The sequence below is a fragment of the Leucoraja erinacea genome, chromosome 22 (assembly GCF_028641065.1).
Source record: "Leucoraja erinacea ecotype New England chromosome 22, Leri_hhj_1, whole genome shotgun sequence".
NCBI classification, from domain to species: domain Eukaryota; kingdom Metazoa; phylum Chordata; class Chondrichthyes; order Rajiformes; family Rajidae; genus Leucoraja; species Leucoraja erinaceus.
The window spans coordinates 13776762-13803971 of NC_073398.1; the positions used below are offsets into that span (position 1 = coordinate 13776762).

At 41.5% G+C, this 27210-nt stretch overlaps 1 protein-coding gene across 3 annotated transcripts in view; it reads right to left on the reverse strand.

Moving 5' to 3' along the window:
• Window positions 1–19270, reverse strand: part of LOC129707991 (mucin-2-like) — a 149877-nt gene extending 130607 nt beyond the window's left edge. Inside the window, exons 1-13 of one of the 3 annotated variants that reach the window (XM_055653525.1) lie at window positions 19067–19241; window positions 14817–14879; window positions 13020–13248; window positions 8515–8632; window positions 6968–7046; window positions 6766–6857; window positions 2175–2373; window positions 1945–2070; window positions 941–1061; window positions 703–841; window positions 480–572; window positions 317–389; window positions 81–218 (exon numbers count right to left, since the gene is read on the reverse strand). In XM_055653525.1, the coding sequence (XP_055509500.1) occupies window positions 81–218; window positions 317–389; window positions 480–572; window positions 703–841; window positions 941–1061; window positions 1945–2070; window positions 2175–2373; window positions 6766–6857; window positions 6968–7046; window positions 8515–8632; window positions 13020–13248; window positions 14817–14879; window positions 19067–19187 (1591 nt within the window). In that variant the 5' untranslated portion in view covers window positions 19188–19241. Of the gene's footprint in view, window positions 1–80; window positions 219–316; window positions 390–479; window positions 573–702; window positions 842–940; window positions 1062–1944; window positions 2071–2174; window positions 2374–6765; window positions 6858–6967; window positions 7047–8514; window positions 8633–13019; window positions 13249–14816; window positions 14880–19066 lie in introns of all 3 variants that reach the window. The other 2 variants (XM_055653527.1, XM_055653526.1) reach the window with 2 other exon arrangements.
• Between the last annotated feature and the right edge of the window lie 7940 nt (window positions 19271–27210).

Consider the following 27210-nt stretch of genomic DNA (forward strand, 5'->3'; position numbering starts at 1 on the left):
TTACACTGACTGCAAATGTCAAAACTAAGATGTGCTGTGAAAAGATGATTTTGTCCAGTTTACTTCATTTTTAATCATACCTTTTGTGGTTCCTTTTGCATACACAGGCAATGAAATGTAAAGCTGCATAACAGGTGCTGTCTGCACTTGCATCTTCAGGCCAAATGTTGTTGCGACTTGAATGAACATAGAGGACTTCTGATATATTATTATTCTGCCTGTTTAAAGAGAAAAACCAATGCTTCAGCTCAACTATTTACTCAGCACTGAGCCACGGTGTAGGACAACATTCAACATATAGCAAGATATTCTTTACCTGTTTTCATTGGAATTCCAATTGCCTGTCCGTTCGAATACACCTTGCCATCATTGCTGAACACATAAGTCGTCTGCAAATAAAATGGGATGCGTATTATTGCAGAGAGCACGTGGATAGAACTAAAATACTCAACAAAACAAATGGTTTTCCGAATTCTCACCTGATTTGTAGTGAGGACAACTCGCTGCAAACAAGACTGTTCAAAAGCTGCTTGACACTGTCGGATATCGACCTTGATGGTCCAGCTGTTTGTCTGTTTGCAGGTGGGGAACAAGGTTAACAAACTGGAAATTTGAACATTAACAACAGCAATGTGACTATGCTTAGCATTACAAGGTTACAAACTTATTTCAAGACAACTAAGGGTAGAGAATCTCACGTACAACCACAGCGTAGTATGAACAATCTCCAATTATACTGTAGTAACTGTTGTCGAACGTTGTAAAATAAGTTGCTTCTTCAATCGTGCATGTGCCAGGACAGCTGGGATGGGAGCATGACCAGCTCCCATGTTTGCAAGTGCTGTTGAGAGACAAAGGATCAACAACATAATAACTGACCACTGCCACCAAAATAAAGGAATATACACCAGTAAGAAACTCTACAATGGTCAACTCATACCATGACTGGCAGGATGTGGTTCTGATATCTCCCGAGTTATAAAACTGCCCACCATATTCACAAGGACATTCAGTTTTGCTGACGCATTTTTTGGAACCTCTTATGTTATCCAGAAGATGGCCTTAAGTTTTGAGAAAAATATTTAAATGCATTAATTCACAGTACATGCTTTTTATTTAAAGTGGCAGACCATTATGTTGTCCCTGCTCCAGCTTTTTTTACAAAGATTATTTTTAACATAGATCAGGAAATATTGTCTTCAAGTTCTTTCTAGAGAAAAGAAACATAATGAAGTCCATTCCCTGCATGTTAGATAAGATAGTGCATGGTGTCAAGGGTAAATGAGTTGTGTGGTCTGACGCCCTGCCTGTGCTTGAAACTGCAATGCTTCATTAGGTCCAACTGTGTTTGGAAGGAATAAATGCTTTATTAGGTCTGACTGTCTTTGGTTTAAAAGTCGCGATCATTTTGTGACTTCTGCTTAATGGACAGGTTGCGCTCTTTGAGTAATTTCCAGTGAATGCAGAGGTCGCGCTGATTGCTTAATTCCCGGTAAGTGCAGAGGTCACACTGATTGCAGAAATGCTGATGACTGCAGAAGCACCACAGTGGAGAGGCCGCGCTCAGCCATGAGAGTATTCATGAAAGTTTACGCCATGTATATGGTGTGTGAGTCAGTGAGTGTGTGTGATGTGTGTGAGTGCGACTGTGTGTGTGTCTGTCTTTGTGTGTGCGTGTGCGTGTGTGCGCGCGCTTATGCATGTGTATGGTCTCAGTGACTGAGCTGCCAGCCCAAGAATCCATTCGGCCCATAATGTCCTTGTAAAAAATTGTGAATTGCCCGTAGTCTGTGGAATAGTGCTCGTGTGCAGGGTGATCGTAGACTGAATCGGCCGTAGGGCCTGTACCTCTAAACTCACATTGTATCTCTAAAGTCTAAAAAATAGGTTAAAAAAAAACAGGCAATAAAGAAACAAAAAGAAAAGGAACTGGCAATATCTTACCTTCTGGACAGACACATGTACTCACACACTGATCACACTGCAGTTGGGGATTTGGATCAGTACAGGTTGGAATACAGGCAGAACCACATTCCTTATAAATCTGATTTCTTGGGCAAGTGGGCGTCGCTGAGAAAGAAAAATGTTGCTACATTTATCTCTTACACCATATACAATGTATTTGAATAATAAAATATAACGACATCCACTGGATCTGCTGGATGAAAACCTACCACACCCCGTCTCATTTCTCCAGTTTTTCCACATGTTACTCAGTCCTTCATTACATCGCCGTGCCATTTCTTCAAAAAAAGCACATTCGCACCTTGATGTTTTACAGCTGCAGATATCTGCCTGGCACAGTTCCCAGTATTTGGTTGACACTTCGATCTCGTAACACGAGAGGAACAGTGAAGAAATCGGATGGCATTTCTGAGGATGACAAAAATCAGAAGGAGAGAAATACTGTAAATAAACCAAAATTCAATTCATTTGGTAGGATCCAAAAAGATGTGTAGCCAACTGATCTGGATATTGAGTAATGTGAAATAATAAATTAATTTTCACAGGATTATTCAGTCAATAATCTAAAGAGGAATTACATCAATAAGCTCTTACTGGGATGAAAATGTGGAAGGGAAGGTTTTGGACTCTTGGAATCGCAATCACACATGATCTAGTTCTGTCTGCCTCAGAAACCACATGCCAGCATGAAAAGGGAGCTTGGGAACGCCTACAAACCTGCACTAACGCAGAGCCGTCATGCCGCAAGTTCTAGTAGCCTTCATCACACTCGCAAAACGAGGTCTTGCTGAATGATAATGCAAACTCATTCACAGGCGTAGCTGGACACAATTCCACTACCTATGAACCTGTTCCACTACCTATGTATGCTGTGATCACTGACCATGGAAATTTGTGTATAAATATTTTCTTGCAACCATTTTCTTTGCACAGGTGCGTATAAAATAGAGTTTTAACACAACGGTGAACTCAAGTAGTTAGCAAGAAACACAAAATTGGAGAACACTGCAATAAGACATAAACTTTATCTCACACTCCTATCCAATTGCCTGCATTAATGTCAGAGGTAGCAGAAGACCATCTTTGAGAAGATCTCTTAGAATAACTGGCAGGTAAAAGTTAATAGCAACAAGTGATAATTACATGGAATTGGCATTGGGGAAACATGCAATTGTGTTATATAATTATTTATGTATCAATTTGTCCTGCTTCTCCTTAAATACATTTATTTTGTTTATCCTTTGCAGCATTGGTTTAGAAATGGTCACAGTTATGCAAAGAATTACCAGTATTTCACCAAGTAAGTGGCACTGAGCTCAGCATTTCAGGGCTGCCAACATTGGGTGAGAGTTGGGAGTGAGAAATTTGGGAGAGACCACGCCCGAGGGAGCATTGCGACCGGGAGGGTGACCGGGAGGGTGGGAGGGGGGGGGGAGGGGGGAGGGGGGGGGGGGGGGGTGGGAGGAAGGTGCCCCCTCCCATTGGTATGGAACATTTGCATTTTTCAGTTTGAAATTGTGCAATATGGTGCATACTGTAGCGAGTCTTATAACTTGCACTTGAATGCAATATATATGCTTTAAATTGGATTGGAGCATTTTTGAAAGGGGGGAGGCTGTGTGATCACTGGCCTTGGGGGTACCCGGTGAAGGAGTGGGGCAACCGAGTGGGGAGAGGGTGTGGAAGAAGGGTAGGAACATTTTGAAATTTGATATATTAAAATCATGTTTTAGTGCACTGTAGAAGTGTGATTTCAATGTTTTTTGTATGAAGTATTTTTAAGAGGTAACTTTTTAAGGGGTAACTTTATCCACACAAAGGGTGATGGGTGTATGGAACAAGCTGCCAGAGGAGGTAGTTGAGGCAGGAACCATCCCAACATTTAAGAAAAAGTTAGACTGATACATGGATAGGTTTGGAGGTATGGACCAAAAGCAGGTAGCGTAGCTGGGACATGTTGGCGGGTGTGGGCAAGTTGCGCCGAAGGGCCTGTTTTCACACTGTATCACTCTATGACTACATTATACCTCCACCATGCATGAATGCTTCCAAATCCAGTGATTGAGTTTTATTGCCATATACTCAAGCATAGAAACATAGAAAATAGGTGCTTTTTCCTGCAGTTACGGTAAGTGAAAATCCAGCAGGCAAGCAGGATGCTTTCTCCAACCACCCCCATTTGAAGTCCACTACCTTCCACCGTTTCTACCCAGTGCTTGGTACTTACTTCCAGTAGCCACTGGTTGTCCTCCAGGATGCACCGAGCCGCAACCTGATCCATGCCGGTCACTTGGGAAAATTCGACACAGAGACTCTCTCTCTCCCCCCCCCTCTCTTCCGCTCTCTCTCCTCTCAACCCCCTCTCTCTCTCCCTCTATCTCTCCCCTCCCCCTCGCTTTCCCCTCTCTCTCCGTCTCTCCTCTCACCCCCTCTCTCTCCCCTGTCTCCCCTCTCCCCTTCCCTCTCTTCTCTCCCCCGCTCTCTTCCCCCCTCTTTCCCCTCTCTCCCTCCCACCTTACTCTTCCCCCTCCCTCTTGTCACCTCTCTCCTCTCTCCCCCTCACTCTCTCTCCCCTCTCTTTCCCCAACTCTCTCTCCCCCTCTTCTCTCTCCCCCACCCTTCCCCCCAACTCTTTCTCCCTCCCTCCTCTCCCCCTCTCTCTCTCCTCTCCACACACTCTCCCCTCTCTTTTTTGTCTCTCCTCTCACCTCTCTCTCTTCCCCCCTCTCACCTCTCTCTCTCTTCCCCCCATTTCTCCCTCCTACCTCACTCTTCCCCTTGCCCTTTCTCCTCTGTCTCTATCTCTTTTTCTTTGCCCCCCATCTCTCTCTTTCCCCGTTTCTCTCTTTCCCCCCTCTGCCCTTCTCCCTCTCTCTTTTACCACCCCTCTCTCTTCCCCTTCTCTCTCCCATTCTCTCCTCCATCGCCACCCACTCTCTCTCTTCCCTCTTTCTTCCCTCTCCCCCCTCTCTCACTTCCCCCTCTCCCACCTCTCTCTCCCCCCCTTCTCTCTTTCCATTCACTCCCCCCGTCTCTCCCCTCCCTCTCCTCTCACGTCCCTCTCTCTCCCCAAAATTCCCTGTCTCCTTTCCCTCTCTCTCTCCACCTCCCTTTGAGAGTCTGTCCCTTTGGCACAGAGACTCTTGCGGCAGCGGCGCAATGCTTCCGACGCCTCCGACGACCAGGACACTCACACTGTCCGGAGGGCTCCATGGCCAGAGCTGCAGCGAGCGACACGCCGGCCCCGGCAAACACTCGTCCGTCCCGGCTCCCCGCATCTGTTCCGGCCGCTGGTTCTGCTCCCATCCCTCCCGCAGCCCGTCTCTCCAACACCCGCGGACCATGCAGTTCATCCGAGTTTTGAAATTTTCGTTGATAACAACATTTCTCACCACTGAGAAATTTCTGATGAGCGTGAGGGGGTGAGAGTTTGCTTGAGGGCGTGAGTCTCACACTCAAAGCGTGAGAGTTGGCAGCCCTGGCATTTAGTCATAAAGAGATGCACTTCAAATATGCTGGCCACTATTGGAAGATGGTTCCCCACACTAGGCTTCTCATGAATTCAGCAGAGGAGCTATGGTTGCAGCCATTCCAGACCCTGTCTGCTGAATTCATTGCAGGGCAGAGGGTGGTCTGCAAGGGGCTCTAAATGTGAAATAATTCTTATATTCTAAATGAATTACATTTTAATTTTAATTAAATGCAATTTTTTTTAAATTGCTTGATTGATTGTAATAATTCTGCAATTTGCATTTCTGAATGACAGTTTATAACAGAGTTAACAACCTGTTTAACCAGGCTATGTGACAGCCAGACTTGCCAGGCAGTTCAGAGATCAGTGTGCAGATTGGATGGATCAGGAGGAGATGGAAGCCACTGCTTGTAGTGTGAATCATGGTCATTGTTATTGTCAAAATAATGTCCCTCTTAACATTTAAAATAGTTCAAAATGCATCAATTGTTCATCCATGCTTGGATGACAACAAGCTTCCATTGTGTTTTAATGTATACTGACATGAATATTGTTCCTTAATGTCGGCCTCAAATCTTCCTAATTTAATTCAAAATCTGAGTAAGGAAGCGAAAAGCTTTGGGTCATAGAAGGAAGTACCAAAAGACCAAAAGTCACCATATATCTGGGTAATCAATTGTGCTGCATATTAGATTAATTCTGGTCACATGTGGGAATCAAACGAGAAAATCTGACAGAATAAGAATAAAAGAAAGCAAATTAATTCTGAAAGAATGCTGTTACATTAACACCACTTCAGATTTTTTTTTCAGAACAGGCATATAAAGATTATGGAGCAGTGTTAATAATTTGACTCTGTTATCACAACCCCGTCAATTTTATGTTGCAGTCGAGAAATTAAAAGCCAGTTAAGAAAACAGAAGGGGCAGATTGTGCACAACAAAACAGATTGTAATGGGAATTAATCCATTAAAGAACACAGGTTTCCATGGTGTATTTATAAAATATGGAGCTGTGGAGTCGGGTATATTAGCTCGATTGTAATCGTGGATTGTCTTTCTGCTGACTGGATAGCACGCTTAAAAAAAAAAGCTTTGCACTGTACCTCGGCACACGTGACAATAAACTAAACTAAACATGCCAGATCCTTTCTGCATGTATGTGTGTGACATGGCGAAGTGATACCATTGCTAAACTAAATTGCATCTAATAAGAAAGGAAGATAGAGTGGACCAAGAGAGAAATGGGAGATGTATTTGTAGCAGTAAAATTTCTACAAGTGACCAGTAGATTTGATGTTTAACCCAAGTTACCAGCTGTAAACGTACAGTGTTTGCATTACATGATGGCTGTAAAGATCGGTTGATGTAACACGTGTGGCCCAGAACATTCAATTTATTTGTGACAAGAAAGGTCGCATCTAGATATAAAAAAAAACAGCATGTCAGCAATTCCATTGAGATTATGAGATTACATATTTAGCAAATACCATTCTAGCAAAAAAAAAGTAGCCAGTTTTACGGCTTTTACCATAAACAATGCTGCTGCTTTTGTCAAAGTCTCCACAAAGGCCACACAGTTGTCCTTGATATTTATCATCAAGATGTACCTACAAATAGAACAAATGCACAATTGTTAGCCAGGTGTTTGAGGGAGCATGGGGGTTGACGTTTCCCAAAGTGTGAAAACAACCGGCTTCCATCTCAGAAGTTCTTGTTCCTATCAGGTTGACAATCTTAGTCAAAGATATAATAAGATGACTGATGAGCTAACCAGAAAACACAATAAATTATCAGACCTGTGAAGCTCAAGTGATTCCAGTTTGGTTATCTTAGTTCTGATCTAAGAATACTTAATAGTCATCATCAATTGATGACTATTGAAATCGAATGTTGTTCTGCTTCCCTGGTCAGAAACAAAAACACTTTGGTTTTAGGTTTTTAGTTCTAGATATATAGTGTGGGAATTTGCCCTTTGGCCAACCGAGTCTGCGCTGACCAATGATCACCCGTACACTAGTTCTATCCTACACACTAGGAACAATTTACAGATGCCAATTAATCTACAAATCTGCACGCCTTTGGAATGTGGGGGGGAAACCTGAGCACCCGGAGAAAATCCATGCAGTCACAGGAAGAAAGTACAACCTCCATACACACAGCACCCATAGTAAGGATTGAACCCGGGTCTCTGGCACTGAAAGGCTGCAACTCCAATTCGGCACCACTTTTAACAGATGTACAAAGACATTCTAAGTGGAGGAGAAAATGCCTTGTCAGTTCTAATCAAATTAGATTTTACACACCCTCTATGTCTGAAATCTCCCTAGCATAATGATGCAATCTCATTATAAAGTAGTATAACCTACATTCACTACATTACTAGGCTAATAACAGGCAACAAAGTCGGGATCAGTGGCTTATACAATAATAAGAACAACATTGAAATGATAGCTATATTAACCACAAGAATGAATTTATACATAATCCATCTAGTCTTCGCTCCTTAAGAAGGTCCAGTCTTCCCAAAAGAGAGGCTAGTCTACATCTGGATGAAGGTAGGAAACTTAGCCAAGAAATTTGTTCAGTATATCTGTTATTTCATTCAAAAACATGACCAGAATCAACCTATGAACTTCAATGAAGACATATTAGAGATATATATTTACAATTGTTATATTTTAGTATTTTTTAATATATATTTGATATAAGATGTAAATATATATATTTCTTATCGGAGGTAAGTACAGGCATTTAGTATTTTACGCGTTTGATTTATGCATTTTTGAAATAAATAGCTTGATCATTAAACACCAAAGCTTGATTTACATGCTTGTATATTTGGAATAAAGCGCTCAAATGTACACCAGGCAGATTTGTCGCATATATGTTCAATTTGTGTTTTTTAAATTTGTGCTGTATTTCCAGAATGTAAGTCCTGTATAAAATGTGAGGTGCCAGCAATTGTTGCCCTACTGAAGAAGATTAACATTACAATGTTTACATCTCCGGGTAAATATATTTAATGTAAAAACAAATTGAAAATGGAAGTGAAGGTATCAAATAAAGGTAACCTACCCATAAAGCATCATTACCATTCCAGTTCACTAAAATAGTATGTTTCCTGTTTGAAAGTCTGGTGTTAACTCCGTGTTTATGGATGCCAAGTACCTTGTCGTTATGTGGAAGACTCACTCTATAAAATAAAATAAATCCCGAATGAAATTGTTCGTTCAAGCCAATATAGAATGAAACAAATCCCAACTTTTATTTTTGGATGAGTGAAGATTTCTTCAAGTTGCTTGGAAACCAGAGCACATCAGCACCTCGGCACCTTTTCAATGGGTGTTAGGATCACTTACTGGTTGGTCACCTGTTGTTTTAGGATCGCTTACTGGTCACCGGTCATTAAAGTCACCTTGAATGCCATGTCATCAAATATATGTCTGATCAGGTAAAAAGCAGCAGATTTCTGTCTAAAAAATACCAGCTAACCTGATGCAGTTGAAAGATAGGTCAGTAGTCTCCATGGAAAATATTTATTCAAAATGGATTTAATCAACTGACTAGCTTTATGTTTGTGAAGGAAGGAACTGCAGATGCTAGTTTATACAGAAGATAGACACAAATTGCTAGAGTAACTCAACGGGTCAGGCAGCTTCACTGGAGAGAAGGAATAGATGCGTTTTTGGGTAAGAACCTTTCTTCCAAAGGAAATTTTAAGCTTCTCTGCTACTATGGTATGATTTGAATTAATTTCACCCCAATCTTGTCCTCTGGTTTACTCGTCCAGAAACATAATCACCAATAACAGAGAAGGGTGATGTGTAGAACACACTGATGGAGGAGGAGCACCCCACAAACGAGCACCAGGCCACTATCTCTAACACCATCACTGACTTCATCCACTCCGCCTCCCTGCCCCCCCCCCCCCCCATATGATAATGTCATATCATAAAGTATATTTAAAGTTGTAAAGGGATTCAAGGAGCTATAATGAAAATTGTATTAGGTATAAGAGACATTTAGAGCAATATATGGCCCTACGATTAGGGTAGGTAGGCAAAATAGTTGGCAAGGACATGGTGGGCTGAAGAACCCGTTTCTGTGCTATAACTCCCAATGACTCATCTATCATACTCATATAATGAAGCCTTTCTGGGGTCTAAAAGTGATATCCTTATGTACACTGTCCAGTGAAACACCTTTAAAAATACCTCAGGTGAAAATAATGGTCCTCTTGAAAGTTGATACTTTGTGGAAACAGGCCCTGTAATATTGTATCTTTACTTTTTTTATCATAGTGAAGTTTTCTATTACGCGAGGTGTATTTTCCCCTTCTTGGAAAATAATTCCAGGCTCCTGAGAGTGACCGGCTATTTCAGTCCTTCCCCACCAGCGTCCTCCTCCCGAAGAAGGGTTTCGGCCCGAAACGTTGCCTATTTCCTTCGCTCCATAGATGCTGCTGCACCCGCTGAGTTTCTCCAGCCTTTTTGTGTAACCTCCTTCTCCCACCACATTGGTTCTTCACACAGCCCCATTCAGAGCTCAGCTTATAAAATGATGTGAATATCTACAGCATGTAGTATTAATATCTGTGTATAGTCATGTTTGATTGCTAGCCCAATGAATGTGCACAAATTAAGGGATTATTCTTTATATGAAGAACCATATAAAGGACTTTGTTAATACAATTTGCAAGCAAAGCAGTCCTTGCAGATAAATATGAATCCAACATTTTTTAAATGTTCTAGATGCAATTAGATAAATGTGCAACTACTTTGTTGCTTCAGGTGACCATAAACAATCATCACCAATTTGTCATTCCAACTTGAAGCCACTTACAAAACCACTTATTATGCTCTATAATATATTATCCTGACAATGCATAATTAGATGAGAATTTGAATCTCAATAGAATTCGTGTTTGTGCTTGTCACAAAGGGTAAGTTTAAAAATTACATTTTAAACATTTTTTAATAATAAAACAAGATGAGAAAAGACAGGTCTGAATTTTTATTAAAGAAAAACACAATAAGAGGGCAAAGAGCATGAAAAAAAAAAGATTTGTGAGCAACATGAATGGAAATTTAAAATTCTATCATAAATATACAAATAGTAAAATAGCTATCAAACGATTGGTAAAGCACCTAAAATACATAATGTAGAGGCAGAAGGCATCATGGTTAGGGGATAATAAGTGTACTTTTGCATTTGTCTTTAACCAGCAAAGAGGATGCACCATCAAGCAGTAAGCAAGGGCAGTACTTATGGTAGATTGGATAAAGATTGACAGAGAGCATGCACTTAAAAATAGCAGTGCTCAAAATAGTCATCCAGTCCATATATTTGCAACCTCTATTACTAAGGAAGGCAAGGGTGGAAATTGTTGAGGGTTGGACACATTCTTCTAATTCTCATTTGATACAAGAATTGTGCTTAAGGTGTGGAGAATTGCAAATATGATAATCTTCTTCACAAAAGCTATATACATGCCAGCAATAACTGCAGGTGTCAACTTAAAGGTCAATGGTCCCGATTTTTAGAGGTATTCTGGGGGTTAATTAATTTGCGTTAGTAAATAAAGTACAACATAGAAAGACAAATCGTTTTTGATATTTTTATAGAGACAAATTTAAGTGGATTGCTGAGTTAATATTGTTCATATTTTTAATATTATTATATTTTAAAAAGGTTTTCTAACAAAGTACTGCTTAATAAGTGTTACCAATATTTAGACCCGTACAATTAAAATGAATGAGCATTAAAAGGAATGTAGATACAAAATTGGTTACACAACTTAAATCAGAGTATAGGTAAGAGTTGGACTTTAGATGGTGGGTAGTACAGCGTGTTCCCTGTACTAAATTTGGTTTAGAGCTAATCTTTGATTTGTACAGATTAATGGAGAAATAGACAGACACAGAGCAGATAAAATGTAATGCATTAATGTATGGTGTGGTGCATTTTAGTGTGAAAAATGCAAAGGCAATATAGGCTAAATGATACAATGTTAAAGGGATTAAAATATACAGGATCACTGGGATATATGTACACAAATCTGAATCCTACTGAATAAATTGGAGGAAGATGTTTTAAATAGGTGGAGTCTTTGGTTTTATTATTAGCATTAAATACAATAGAATGGAGAATATTAAGAAATGTTGAAAACCACAAATGATTTTAATAAAGTAGGGAAAAATATTTCCATGCAGAAAGTCGCAGATATTGTGTCATAGAATCATGAATCAAACAGCGCAGAAATGGGCCCTTTGAGGACATCTGTAATGCTTAACAACACTAAAACTGTTCACCCACATTAAGCTCCCACCCCTCCATGTCTATCTGATCTATGTTCCTGTCCAAACACCTTTAAAAAATTGTAATTGTATCCACATCTACCATCTCATCCGGCAGCTCATTCCAGTCATGCAATGTGCAAAACATAGCTCTCAGTTCTCCTTTAAATGTGTCCCCTTTCACCTTAAACCTGTGCCTTCTTGTTTGAGACTCCGTTGCCCTAAGAGAAAGACCCTATCCAAGTCCCTCATAAATTTTATAAACCCCTGCAAGGTTACCTCTCAGTCTTCTGTGCTCCAGCTCAATGCTCCATTAAGCTCAGCCTACCCAATCACTCTTTGGAACTATTGCCCTCTATTCCAGGCATCATCCTGGTGAATCTCTTCCGCACACTTTCTACTGTGACCACATCCTTCCTGTAGTGAGATGACCAGCACTGTGCACAATAGTCAAAGTGCAGTCTAGCCAATGTACTGTATAGCTACAATATGATGTCCAACTCTTATCCTCAATAGCATTGGTTATGAGGGCAAGTGTACCAATGTCTTCTTCGTTATCCTATCCAATATGGATTTGCACCCCAAAATCTCTCTGTGCATCAACATACCTAAGGTCCCTGCCATGCCTTATATGACCTATCAGAATATGACTTCCTAAAGTGCATTTCCTCACACTTATCTGGATTAAGTTCTATTTGCCGCCGCTCCACCCAACTTCCCAGCTGATATCTGTCCCATCGTATCCTTAGAATACCTTCTTCACTATCTGTGACTACACTAAATTTCATGCTGCCTGTAAATTTATGAATTGTACCCCTTACATTCTTATCCAAGTCATATGACTAGGATGAGAAAGTAGGCAGTATAATTAGTTGATATATTAGCAGTATATATTCCAAACTTAATTATCACAAAATTAAGGTGAGTGGCAAAAGATGGGTCGGTGCGAGAGAACATTTCTCACTGTAGATTGTGAACTGGAATATACTGATAAGTGATTGAGGCAGATTTAGCAGAGACAGCACGGAAAATAGCATTCAATAAACGTTCAAAGACAGTGTTTAGAGATTTATAGGGATAGAGCAGGGGAATGGTATTAACTGAATAGCCTTGCCAAAGAGGTGGAAAGAAGGCCATATTCTGTTTTATTAAGTTGATAAATCTATTTCCTATGAAAGCAAATTTAGCACCAAAAACAAATGTAGAAATGGTCAGTCTCATGTTGTAACAGTGATGAGAAACAACAAAACAGAATCATTGAAAATAGATAAAGGTAAAACTTACAATGCATCTTGCACAGTGATTGTCCCGTTCACTATGAGAACCTTGACACCTTCTATTTGGATGAATACATGTTCCAAATTGCCATCTGGGCCTCGGCGGATTTGAATGTTAAAATCTTCTGTGCCACCTTTACAGTGGCGACTCAGAATATAGTTGCAGGTTGATGTGAAATGATAAAAACCGTTATCAAATGTCCTGAAGGCTCCATTTCCCCAGGTGCTGCACAACCCTGAAAGAATGATGAAACAGCAAGAGACAATGATAGATGGATGTGGCGTTTCATGGATTAATAATCCAAATGTAGAGGTACCTGTTCCTTCCTTATAGAGAGAGTTTAGTACCATGGTATGCATTGGAGGAAAGAAGTGCTAAGTCTGAAGTATTTGCAAATGATTTTGCTAATGGCCACACCAGGTGATACCTCTGAAACTTCACCCGATTATTATTTTATGTTTTTAGAGTAACGGCCCCACCAAATAGACCGTCCCGTCCCCTCACACCATTCCACAGGTACTGTTCCCTCTGCATCTGCTTCGCTCTTCTATCTCCATCAACTTCCACTCCCCTTCTCAGGGCACCTTTCTGTTCCAACATAAATACAACATGGAGACACAAGGTCTGCCCTTACTCCTCCACCCTTCCAATCTCCAAGGAAATTGGGCAGTTGGTTTGCAGAACACCCACATTGGTCCCTATGGATGATAGTGAGCTTCTATTGCCTATCACTTTGATTCGCCATTTCACACTCACCTCGATGTCTTTCATCTCTTATACGGTTCCTACACAATACAGAGTTAACATGAGAAAAAGTATATCTAATTTTCTGGCTGGATACATTAGGAGACTCAGGAATTAGCATTGGATTTGTCAATTTCAGAACACCACTTTTTCCCAGCCTATATGAAAACAGATGCTGACTGACTCATTTAAGTATTTCCAACATATTCCATTGCTTGCAAAATTTTCAGCATATGAGTATGTTTTATATCTTCTAGTTCCAGCAATTTCTCCCCTCTCCTATTTTCATTCATTTCTTTCTATGCACATCCCCTCGAAATAGATCAGCAACTAACAAGCCCTCACCACCTCTCTCAGACAGAACCACGTGTCACTCGGTCTCTTTTGGTGGCCACCTTATCTTAGTTATTATTTTTGTTCTCTGTGACCCCCCCCTCCCCTTTCTCTACAATATGTTTGCTTTCTAACCCTCCCTGGTTCTGATGAAATGCCATTGGCCTGAAACATTGACTCTTTTCCACTCTCTACAGAGGTTGGCTAACCCTGCTTAGTATTTCCAGCATTTTTTTTTGGGGGGGGGGGGACCAATAATCATATTTATTGAACGTTCCAATTTATGGTAACTTGGAATGTAATAGATTGGGGAAAGCTAGTTAAAATAAACATAGATTTGAGAGCCTAGGTGTCCTTTTATATTTCTAAAGCTTTCACATTCATGATTGACTGAAGCTTCGAGTGGAAATTGTTAAAGCTGCATCAAAGACAAATGAGATATGGGATTACTGGACGGGCTTCTGCACAGTGAGTTTGAAGAATCAACTGCAGAGAAGATTAAATTCTACATTGTGCTGTGGTGTATTTTATTGGGATTGCAGGAATTTGACAATTTGCTGTGTTATGTTATTCCTGGGAGGTTTAGATACACAAATTAGTTGCCTGTTGAGGAAAACTTTTTGGTATTTCTCAGCAATAACAAGCCTGTGTTTCTCCCCTATATATTTTCAATAACTCACACTGATGAATGTGCATACATTTCTGAGATGACCAATGTGTACTTACCTCTGTTTCTGGCTGTTGATGTTTCCTCCAAAGAGCCAAATGGTCCTGATATTCCTTCTAAACCTGGTTCAAAAATAACAATTACATTTCTCTTAGATTAAGAATCATAGAGTTGTACAGATCAGATCAGATCGGTCAATCCACCATTGCCATACCAATCATTACCGACTCCCCACACCCCTTGCAGCCGATAGTTTTTTAGATCATTAATCCTGATGGCCAGAGCTTTCATCTGACACTGCCTGTCCTTCTTCACCTGTCCATTTCCTATTGAAAAACCCTAACTATGCATTGCAGGTAATTTTTTGTAAGGCATAATTTATTCACCTACTTCAGACAACCTCATCGCTGTAGAAAAAAAATGATCATGGACTTACTTATAAGAATGTTCTGCCCCATTTAATAATCTCCAATAACTTTATCTATTTTAATTTTTATTGAAAGTTTTAATGCTGCTGGATGTGAAGCAGAAGGAGGTAGTACATTTTATTGAGATATTTCGACAACTTAGGCAATTATTTCCTGCAAAGCTACCTTAGGAATATAAATAATAATGTTCCTCATAGAGAGTTGTACAATCCCATCTGGCTGATTGCCATTTTCATGCTTTATGCTTCCTTTAGATTTAACTTGGGGCTAAAGAATATTCTGTGGCATTCAGCCATGGTCAAAAAGAAAATCTAGAAACATTTCCCAAACAGACATTTAACAGGCATGGGGTCGTGCTGATGCTTTTTGCCGGAGTGAAGAAATAAATCATCTTTACATCCCTGGTTTACAACTTTGAAGATATAGTCTTCTTGACCACAGCACACCTTTGGTTTCATTCCCTGACCTTTAGCACCCACGCCATCAACTACCCTAATCTTTCTCTCCATCTTTCTCCTCTGCTAGGTCCCTCCTTTACTCCCGTCTCTTTGACCAACCCCTCAGGCACTTATCCTAATATTTATTTATGTGGTTCCTTCACGAGTTTATATTTGAGAATTTCCTGCAAAAACCTTTATAACGTACTATTATGTTAAAGGCACTACATAAAAGCTCTAATATACTATTATGTTAAAGACACTGCATACAGTAGAAGCAAGTAATTTTTGTTGTGGATATCTGGAAATGTAGCACACCGTGAGAAAAAGCTCTTGGAGTAACCCAGGCTCATTGATATTCTATTGACAACTGTGTGAAAACATTGATCACATATTTGGTTTATCCTTGAGGCTTTGGAGAGCTTCACTTAGTCCTTTGTCAGTACACAAGGAAAAAGTGGAGAAGGGCAATGGTTGACTATAGGGTAGAAATGATGAGAGAAGGAGCTTCAGGTATTAACCATCAGGTTATAGGCAGCGAAATGAAAGAGACAGTCAATCAGGCTCAACACGACATCGTTCCTCATTGTCATCTGCTATCTGGAAATTGGTTTTCCCTTCAGAAAATGCAAGTGACATATACTGTCAAAGCATATATCGGATGGAGAAACCTATCCGACAGGGAAGTTTCACTGAATATGTGTTCAATATGGGGAATTGGAATTAGCATCACTGTCCGTATGAGCAAAAAGATCCATAAGGGCCCTTTCTGTGCATTTTTTTTTGTGATAACGCTTTTCATTTGGCACACACACAGGCATACATACAATGGCCAGAATAGCATCAACTGTTATGGTTTCTATGATCTTTAACTACTGCAAAGTAACAATTTGAATTTTTCCCCATTTTCAGCAAAAGCCGTCTGTTTAAAGAGCAACGTATCACAAAATTGTTTTCAGTTCAGTGTGCAGAGATCCACCACACACTCACATTAAATCACAATCCCAATCACATTATTATCTGAATGGTGGCCGATTAGGAAAAGGGGAGATGCAACGAGACCTGGGTATCATGGTACACCAGTCATTGAAAGTAGGCATGCAGGTGCAGCAGGCAGTGAAGAAAGCGAATGGTATGTTAGCATTCATAGCAAAAGGATTTGAGTATAAGAGCAGGGAGGTTCTACTGCAGTTGTACAGGGTCTTGGTGAGACCACACCTGGAGTATTGCATACAGTTTTGGTGTCCTAATCTGAGGAAAGACATTCTTGCCATAGAGGGAGTACAGAGAAGGTTCACCAGACTGATTCCTGGGATGGCAGGACTTTCATATGAAGAAAGACTGGATAGACTCGGCTTGTACTCGCTAGAATTTAGAAGATTGACGGGGGATCTTATAGAAACGTACAAAATTCTTAAGAGGTTGGACAGGCTAGATGCAGGAAGATTATTCCCGATGTTGGGGAAGTCCAGAACAAATGGTCACAGTTTAAGGATAAGGGGGAAGTCTTTTAGGACCGAGATGAGAAAATCATTTTTTATACAGAGAGTGGTGATTCTGTGGAATTCGCTGCCACAGAAGGTAGTTGAGGCAGTTCATTGGCTATATTTAAGAGGGAGTTAGATGTGGCCCTTGTGGCTAAAGGGATCAGGGCGTATGGAGAGAAGGCAGGTACAGGATACTGAGTTGGATGATCAGCCATGATCATATTGAATGGCGGTGCAGGCTCGAAGGGCTGAATGGCCTACTCCTGCACTTATGTTCTATGTTTCTATGTTAAAGAAATTCAATTAGTTGTAAAGTTTTGTTTCTAAAAAGCAAATCTAAATGACAGCTTTGGATGTTATATAGGTCATTAATAGAAATTCAACCGGTGAACTGTCCTGGTTGCTTATCTTGACATGCAACATGCATGAGTGCTATGCAGTTCACTTTTAATGAAAGATGATTTGCAAAATAAAATTGTGGCCTTACCTGGAGTTCCATTCGGTCTGCAATTTTTCGTCAGGGTCCACTATGTACCTCATGGTGTAACACAGAAAGTACCCTCATATGTGCAATGGCATCCACTGCATCAGTTACTGGTCATGGATTTTCTTTAATTTATAAGCAAGGAACTAATGTGTGCTGTTCCTGCAGAAGCATAGCTTTGCATTGCTGGAAAGACCTACTTCAAACTGATGGCCTGAGCAGTTCCCAAACCACAGCATTCGAGGTTGGCCTCCACTAACTAGTACACATACCCAACTTTCCTTTCAGTCCTGCACACCATGTCTTGACTATCCACCTACTCACGAGCCCTCCATCTACCAGCCGTGATTCCTGCCATGCTCCAACAATCTGACTTTCATTAACACCTCCCAAACACTGACCTCCTGTCCAACTCTCCCATGGACTCCTGATAAACCCGTTCGATCACTAATCTAGGTGACCCTATACTGCAACCCTACCCTCCCACAACCAGTCCTTTCCATCCCAGAACAAGCCTGATGTTTTTTTTTAAATGTGCACAGCAATGAAGAACACAATGAAGACTTGATGGGCCAAAGGACATGGTCCCACGTTGTATCACTAAGCTAAACTACACAAAGCGGTTATCTCCTGTGGCCCACCTGGATTTGCACCTATTTCTCCCCTCCCCCTACAGTCGTTCCACTAATCTCCCAATTCACAAATCTTCAATCCTTTTGTCTAATCCTTCTAATGCCATTTAATCTCAGACCTTTGACCACCATCTGCCTTTTAAAGTCCCCCCTCACCTGTACCAGCCCATTACCCTCCTCTCTTCCAGCTTTCTTCCCTTCCCCCAATCCCACGATCAGTCTGAAGAAGGGTCCCAACCAGAAACATCACCTATCCATGATCTCCAGATGCTGCCTGACCCTCTGAGTTTCTCCAGCACTTTGTGCACGAAGAAACTGCCTGTTCATTTGAGTATTACACCTTAAAGCTCGTGGATCACTGAGTCCTGCTGCTGCAGACCATAGGAAAAAAACTAGCATTGGCCCACTGCCCACCATCCACCTGTGCTCCAGCTGGTCCACTGGTCATTTTACACCTACATCTTTACACACCTTTATTGGCATAGTTCAATTTCAAATGTTATTTCTAGAGTATTTGAATAGCAGATAGATTCTACTGTAGAAATGGGGATGAAACCCAGTGATGTTGCCAATTAAAACCTGGTGTCTCATGCAGGGGTCAAGTCTAGCTCCTTGTACATTTTAGAGATCGGACTGGCGGAGTTGGGAATCGTTGCCCAAAAGGTTCATAGGTGTTGCCCCAAATTACTTTCATCCTCACCAATGCGACTGACAAACGTTAAAGTATTTTATTATAGAAATACTGTTGCATTTCATATCACATATTAAAATCCAACACAATCTAAAATAGCACACATAAAGCTCAATATTTTCAATAGCTCACTGTGTAAAACTTACTTACCTCTGCAGAAAGATAGTGCCCAGAGGACAACTAACACAAACCTCCCCATGGTATTACTTGGGGCTGGAGTGGCCACTTTGGTGAAAACTGATTTGACCAGAGGAGAGAGTCTTACACCCATTTATATAGCTTACGCAACCTTATATAGCTCCTTGCCTACGGCTCAAGTACAACAAGGAAGTTGGAATCAGCTGTTTGCTGAACCTTTTCACCTTTATTTTGTAGTTAACCCTTTGGGTTCCAAAACATTTCAACCTCTTAAACATGCATGGACCATTCTTGCAAAGAAAAACTACATAAATACCTTGAAAAGTTTAATAACAAAGGCATACATTAATTGTGTTTTTCACGTGGCCAAATGGAACCATTTATTATCCACAATCCATTCATTGTTAAATGCTGCCATGTACAAGTGGGTTCCTGAATTAGCCCTTCCAATCTGTACCCAGGGCCATATACACCAATTAACATATGACCAATAAATAAGAGGCAAGGACAGGATAAAGACTTAGTCATACAGCCATAGAGTGATACAGTGTGGAAACAGGCCCTTTGGCCCAATTTGCCCTCTATAGATGTACAGCAGAGAGCATACTGACTGGTTGCACCGTGGCCTGGTTCAGAAACTTGAATATCCAGGAGCGGAAAAGACTGCAAAAAGTTGTGACCATTGCCCAGTCCATCACCGGCTCTGACCTCCCCACCATCGAAGGGATCTATCAAAGTCGCTGCCTCAAAAAGGCGGCCAGTATCATCAAAGACCCACACCATCCTGGCCACACACTCATTTCACCATTGCCATCGGGAAGAAGATACTGGAGCCTGAAAACTGTAATGTCCAGGTTCAGGGACAGCTTCTTCCCTACAGCCATCAGGCTATTAAACACGACAACAAATAAGCTCTGAACTGCAACAGACTATTATTATTATTGCACTATATTTATTTATTTATTGAGTATGTGTGCATGTGTATATACACACACACTGAACTTTTCTTTCTCCCGTTATGCACTATGCTTACGTATTCATTCGAGTACAACAAGGAAGTTGGAATCAGCTGTTTGCTGAACCTTTTCACCTTTATTTTGTAGTTAACCCTTTGGGTTCCAAAACATTTCAACCTCTTAAACATGCATGGTACGTAGTCTGAAGAAGGGTTTCGGCCCGAAACGGGGGCAATGAGGAGTATAGAGACACAATTAACAACTTTGTGGAGTGGAGTGCACACAATAATCTCCATCTCAACACCAAAAAAACGAAGGAGATAGTTGTGGATTTCAGGAGGGGGAGGAGGAGGATTCAACCAACACCAATCACCATCAGGGGCACTGAGGTGGAGGTGGTCGCCAACCACAGGTACCTTGGTGTGCAGCTTGACAGTGAGCTGGACTGGAAGAGTCATATGGAGGCGGTGTACAGGAAGGGACAAAGTAGACTGTATTTTTTAAGGAGGCTAAAGTCATTTAATATCTGTCAACCCCTACTGTGCAGTGTCTACCATTCAGTGGTGGCCAGTGCTCTGTTTTTTGCTGTGGCCTGTTGGGGAGAAGGCGCCCGAATAGCGGACAAAAACAGACTGGATAAGCTGATCAGGAAGGCCGGCTCAGTGGTTGGGGCAGAGCAACTAACGGTCAAGCAGGTGGCAGAGGCCAGAACTCTGAAAAAACTAGGCTCAATAATGACCAACCCTACTCACCCACTCCACGCCCTGAAGGTGATCAAGTGCAGCATCTTCAGTCAGAGGCTGATTGCACCAATGTACAAAACGGAGAGACATAGGAAGTCTTGTATACCAGCTGCTATAAGGTTTTATAATGCACAAAATTTTAACTTATTATGTATTGAAGATATCTGTTGAAATGTGTGGTGTTATGTCTGTCTTGAAGCTGTTGTGGCACTGTAATTTCCTGTAAAGGATTATTAAAGGTTATTCTATTCTAACGTTGCCTATTTCCTTCGCTCCATAGATGCTGCTGCACCCGCTGAGTTTCTCCAGCTTTTTTGTGTAACCTGCTTACGTATTCTGTTGTGCTGCAGCAAGCAAGAATTTCATTGTCCTATCTGGGACATAAAACACTCTTGACTCTTGACTTAACTCTTGACACTGGCCAACATGTCCCAGCTACACCAGTCCCACCTGTCTGTGTTTGGTCCATATCCCTCCAAACTTGTCCTATCCATGTACCTGTCTAAAGGGCCTGTCCCACTTATGCGACCTTTTCGGCGACTGCCGGCACCCATAGGTCACCAAAAATGTTGTACATGGTGAAAATTCAGCGGCGACCGGAAAGACGCTACAACTCTTTGGGTGACAAGAAGACCACTCACGAACGTACAGGCGACCCCTGGCAACATGTCGCGGGTGTGGCGGGGTGTCACCAAGGACATGTTGCCAGGAGGTCGTCTTTATGGTCGTGAGAGGTCGGCAGGGGTCGCATGTATGGTCGTGAGAGGTCGGCAGGGGTCACATGTATGGTCGTGAGAGGTCGGCAGGGGTCGCATGTATGGTCGTGAGAGGTCGACAGGGGTCGCATGTATGGTCGTGAGAGGTCGGCAGGGGTCGCATGCATGGTCGTGAGAGGTCGGCAGGGGTCGCATGCATGGTCGTGAGAGGTCGGCAGGGGTCGCATGTATGGTCGTGAGAGGTCTCCCAGTCACCCAAAGATTCGTAGCATCTTTCTGGTCATCGCTGAATTTTCAACATGTTAAAAAATTTCGGCAACCTATGACGGATGCCGGCAGTCGCCAAAAAGGTTGCGTAAGTGGGACAGGCCCTTAACTGGTTCTTAAACATTGGGATGGTCCCAGCCTCAACTACCTCCTCTGGCAGCTTGTTCCGTACACCCACCATCCTTTGTGTGAAAAAGTTACCTCTCGGATTCTTATTAAATCTTTTCCCCTTCAACTTGAACCTATGTCCTCTGTTCCTTGATCTGTGCATCTATCTTATTTATGATTTTGTACACCTCTATAAGATCAACCCTCATCCTTCTGTGCTCCAAGGAGCCCCAGCCTACTTAACCTCTACCAATAGCTCAGTCCCGGCAACATCCGCGTAAATCTTCTCTGAACCCTTTCAAGCATGACAGTACTGCATCTTTCCTATAACATGGTGCCCAGAAATGAACGCAATACTCTAAATGCAGTCCCACCAACGTCTTATACAACCCGAACATGACCTCCCAACAGGGTCATGTTGATGATTTGGCACCGACCGTGCAAGAGCTGGCTGCTCTTGAAAAGGAGGCGCAGTCGTCTTTCTTACAGTTTGACTTTCTTCCCAACCAATTGTTCAAGCGCTTTTGATTGCAACATGTGCCTTAATTTAGTTCAACAAAGAAACTGACAAGTTACTAAAGAACACTCAATAGTCTGACTGATGAAGGCCAATGTGCCAAAAGCCTCTTTGACCACCTTATTGCCTGTGACTCAATCTTCAAGGAACCCTGCACCTGCATTCCTAGATCCTTCTGCTTTACAACACTCCCCAGAGGCCTACCATTCACTGGGTCAGTCCTGTCATTGTTTGACGTCCCAAAATGCAACATCTCACATTTCTCCGTATTAAATTCCATCAACCATTCCTCTGTAAGTTCTCATCCAAATAATTGACGTAGATGACAAACACCAAATCCTGAGGCACATCACAAGTCACAGGCCTCCAGTCCAAGAAGCAACCTTACACCATCACCCTCTGCTTCCTTCCATGAAACCAATTTGCAATCCATTCAGCTAACCTCCCAGAGCAGCCTAACATGAGGAACCTTGTTGAATGCCTAACTGAAATAACCCATGAATTAACACACAGAATTAATTTCACACTTCTTGTGCGTGTTATGTAAGGAAATTAACTTTTTGTTTCACTTTTGACTGGAAGGCAAAAAACAAAATAAACCCATCACATCCCATTAATGTATAAAGTCAGAGGTAAAATGCACCATAAATAATGGGTGGGAATGGGCATTCCATATCCACCCAGAATATAGCAGATCATGCTGAACATTCATGATTGCTGACCAAGTTGCCTCAAACTCCCTGTCTAAAAGTACTGTTCGAGCACCAACACCACACAGACAGTGGCAATTCGGGGCCACAGAGAATTAATAGCAAGAAGTCGTGTTACAGTGAGAATATTCATATTCCTCACTGGGTAGTACTGGTCAGCAGAATATACCCACTTAAAGCTGGAAGAAAAACTTGCTGCTCTTCAAGAAACATGCCATTTGTTTGAAACCCCCCATTTGCCCCCATCATTTCCTCTTGCATTCTCTTGCATTCTCATCCAAAAAGTCTAATCTTTCCCACAATTGATAAAGCTCCACTGGGAAATTAAATGTAAATGTTTTTGGCTGTGTATCAATCTTGATAATATTCAGTTAGGCTCGATTGGCCTGCTAGGTAATCAAGTAACTTCTAAAGTGATTTATTCCTGAGACATTTCAGGCAACAGATCCAGGCTAAACATGGTTTGTGCACAGACCTGACTTTATATATCCACAAGATTGACACAAAATGCTGGAATAACAGCGGGACAGGCAGCACCTCTGGAAAGAAAGAAAGGGTGACATTTTGGGTCGAGACCCTTCTTCCAGCATCTGCAGTTCCTTCCAACCCATCTATATGTCCACATGCAGGTCCTTCAGCTACAGTGACATGGAATTTGCTGCAAAATCCCCACAGTTCCAGTCATTTTCATAAATTACCATTCCTGGCTAGACGCTTGTAAGCCGATAAACCTGTATGGTCTGCTTGAGAAATCCATGCATTTGTCCACAGTGTTTTAGTGATTATTATGTTCAAGACCTCCTGTACATTGGACTCATGAACCACATTGATATCCCCACCACCCTGTGTTAAGTTTAAGTAATTTGATAAATACTAATTCAACTAGGTCCGTGACATCAAGGTCTGTGATCTAAAAAGGAAGCTGGCCACTGAATCCCTCCACTGCTTAGTTATCTTAAAGAGCACAAAGTGAGGCACAGGATACAATGCAGTCATTCCCTCCTGCTTCTCAAGCGCAGTCTTTGACCTTCTGAGTCCAAAGAGTTTCGCATCTTAATGTTGACCTGTCACAGCAGCGGCACAATCAGTAGAGCTGCTGCCTCACAGCATCGAAGACTCAAGTTCGATTTTGACCTCGGATGCTGCCTACGTAGAGTCTGCACGGTCTCCCAGGGTTTCCTCCAGGTGTGCCGATTTCCTCCCGCAAGACATGTGGGTTTGTTGGTCAATTGGCCTTTGTCAAATTGCTCCGAGTGTGTAGGGAGCAGATACAAAAGTGAGATAACATAGAATTAAGTTGTAGGAAAGAACTGCAGATGCTGGTTTACACCTAAGATAGACACCAAAAATGCTGGAGTAACTCTGCAGGACAGGCAGCATACCTGGAGAGTAGGAATGGGTCGAGACCCTTCGTCAGACTGAAAATGATCAATGGTTGAGGTGGACTCAGAAAGCCAAAAATGCCTGTTTCCATGCTGCACATTTCAAGCAAATTAATCAAGCGAACACTGGAACTCAACTTGCAAATCCCTGCCAGTTCAGGATGATGTGAAAATGAAAAATAAGTAGATTCATTAATGTCAGGAATGAGGCCCCTGCATCTGATGGTGACACGTAAGGAGTTTAACGCTTAAGTGAAGGTTAGTGAGACAACCACATACCCTTGCTACCATAACAAGCACTACTGCACATATACATTTAACACTACTCCTTGCACTAATCTCACACACTCTAGCATACAGCCATCTCTTCCATGTACACAGTGAATACTGCCCTTACACACACTGCACTCCTTCTGCAATGATGAGAGAAGGGAGTCTGTGTATCCAGCAGCAGTAGACTCAGCTCCAGAAGTCCTTAAACTTCTCCATCATGCCCAAGGCCTTTGACAGGAGCATTGTGCAATATTCTGCACTTAATGCAGAGCCATCAACACTTAAAGAAGTTTGACACCATCTGACTGACACCTCATCCATCAACCTACAATATTAACTCCTTTTCACCAAGCATGACAGCCAAAATCAATTCATTTACCAGCAATGTGCATACACTCAGTAACGTAACAATACATTTTTTCACTGATCACCTTTGCACGTTATCTTTATATTTATCTTCAATCCTTCATTTACATATTGTGGTTTTGGCTTTCATCACTTTTATTGGGGAGCGCCAAAGCAGAATGTCAGGATTTTGATTTATGTTGAAGCTACGCCTGTCTTTCTGTGGTATATGTGGAGATCTCTTTGTTTTAGTGACAAATAAATTGAATCTTGAATCTTGAATCTTGAATCTTGAATCTTGAATACAGGTCACCTCCCTCATCACTTCTGCAGGTACATCAGTGACTGAATCGTGCATTTATACAGATCTTGAATATTTCACCATGTTTGCTGCCAAATCTCACCATTTTCCACTTTCACATAGACTATCTAAGACTCTTCCCTTCCACTTCTGGATCTTTCCCTGTCTCAATTTCATGGATAGGCCTGTAAGAAACATCCATTACATCAGTCTGAAGAAGGGTTTCGGCCTGAAACGTCACCTATTTCCTTCGCTCCATAGATGCTGCTGCACCCGCTGAGTTTCTCCAGCATTTTTCTGTACCTTCGATCTTCCAGCATCTGCAGTTCCTTCTTGAACACATCCATTACAAGCCCACAGCTATCTTGACTACACTTCCATTCGACTCTAATCTGTTCTCCTAACTCCCTACATCTCTATCATCTCTTTCACCTGTTCTGAAGATGAGATTTTAAAAGGTGTCTCTGAGATATACAATTAATTGCAAAACCCTTCACAGCATTGATGTACAGAGGGATCTTGTGGTCCAGGACTATCACTCCCTGAAAGTGGCTAAACAAGTAGATAGAATGTAAAGAGGTAGAATGGTATGCTTACCTTCATTGGTTGAGGCATTGAGAGTAAGAGTCTCGAAGTCATGATACAGCTCCATTTGGTTCAGAACTGGCCATTTCTGCTGCATGTCATCTATCTGTAATATTGACTGGATTTTATTCTTTCCTTTAACACATGCTTGACCTAATGAGCATTTACTCTGGCCATTTATTTCAAAGATTTTCCTTATTTTGTAATTGTTCGCTCTCTCTCTTTAACTACTTTCTTTATCCTATCATTTTGATGATTTAATCTATTGCTTAACCTTCACAGTAATCCAGGTCTCACCCTTTCGCAGATATTCCCTTTGCTCTATCCACCCTTTCTCAACCTCTCTACAAGTTAAAATTAATTTGTATTCTCCCTTTCCCAATTCTGACAAAGGATTAGAGTCTGTTTCTCTTAATGATGTTTCTCTTTCCACAGATGTTGTGTCACCCGCTGGGTATTTCCAGTGTTTTCTGTTTTTATTAAGGATTTTGACTTTGGTTTGTTCTCTGGCATCAATGCATGTTGGTCATTATATGGATCTCAGCATTTGGTGGCTTGTCATTTTCTGCTGATGTTTGCAAGGTTTCCCCATCCCAACCTGCTGTATTGCTTAAACAATTCCCAAGTTGGATTTGTGTGAGTAGATGCAGGAGCAAAATGAAAATGAAAAGGCCACGCAGAGTTGGTGTTTGACGTAACGGGCGATTTATCTAAATTAGTGTGCACCAGGAGACCAGTCAAAGCTGATTTGTCAAGTGTGACTTTAGTACATTTTCCATACTCTCAGATGACAAGATTACTCAGTACTTGATTAACGGTGAATCGAGGTCTTCATTATAGAACCTTGACTGACAATAAAATGAGGTTTTGCACATAGACTTGAGTAACAATAAAACGAGGTCTTAATTATAGAATGCAACTCATAAAGGCCCAATTAGGTGACAAACAGAATGAAATGATTATCCACAAGTGTAAATGAATTAACAGGAGATCCAAATTTCAGTTACTATGATTAACTCAGGTACAATCAATACAATTCCTGTTAGGCTTTGTCTGTCTGCAATTTCCTGTCACCGCATTATAACAATCCACATCACTATTTACAAATTATTAGCCCTCACTACTGTTTACCCTACAACAGTCACCACTACTGTTATCCCTTAACAGACATTCCGCCAATCCATACAATGACCAAAGTACGATAGGTTCAGCAACCTGCGGAAGGTGGACGTTTTCTGTGAGCATTAGCCACC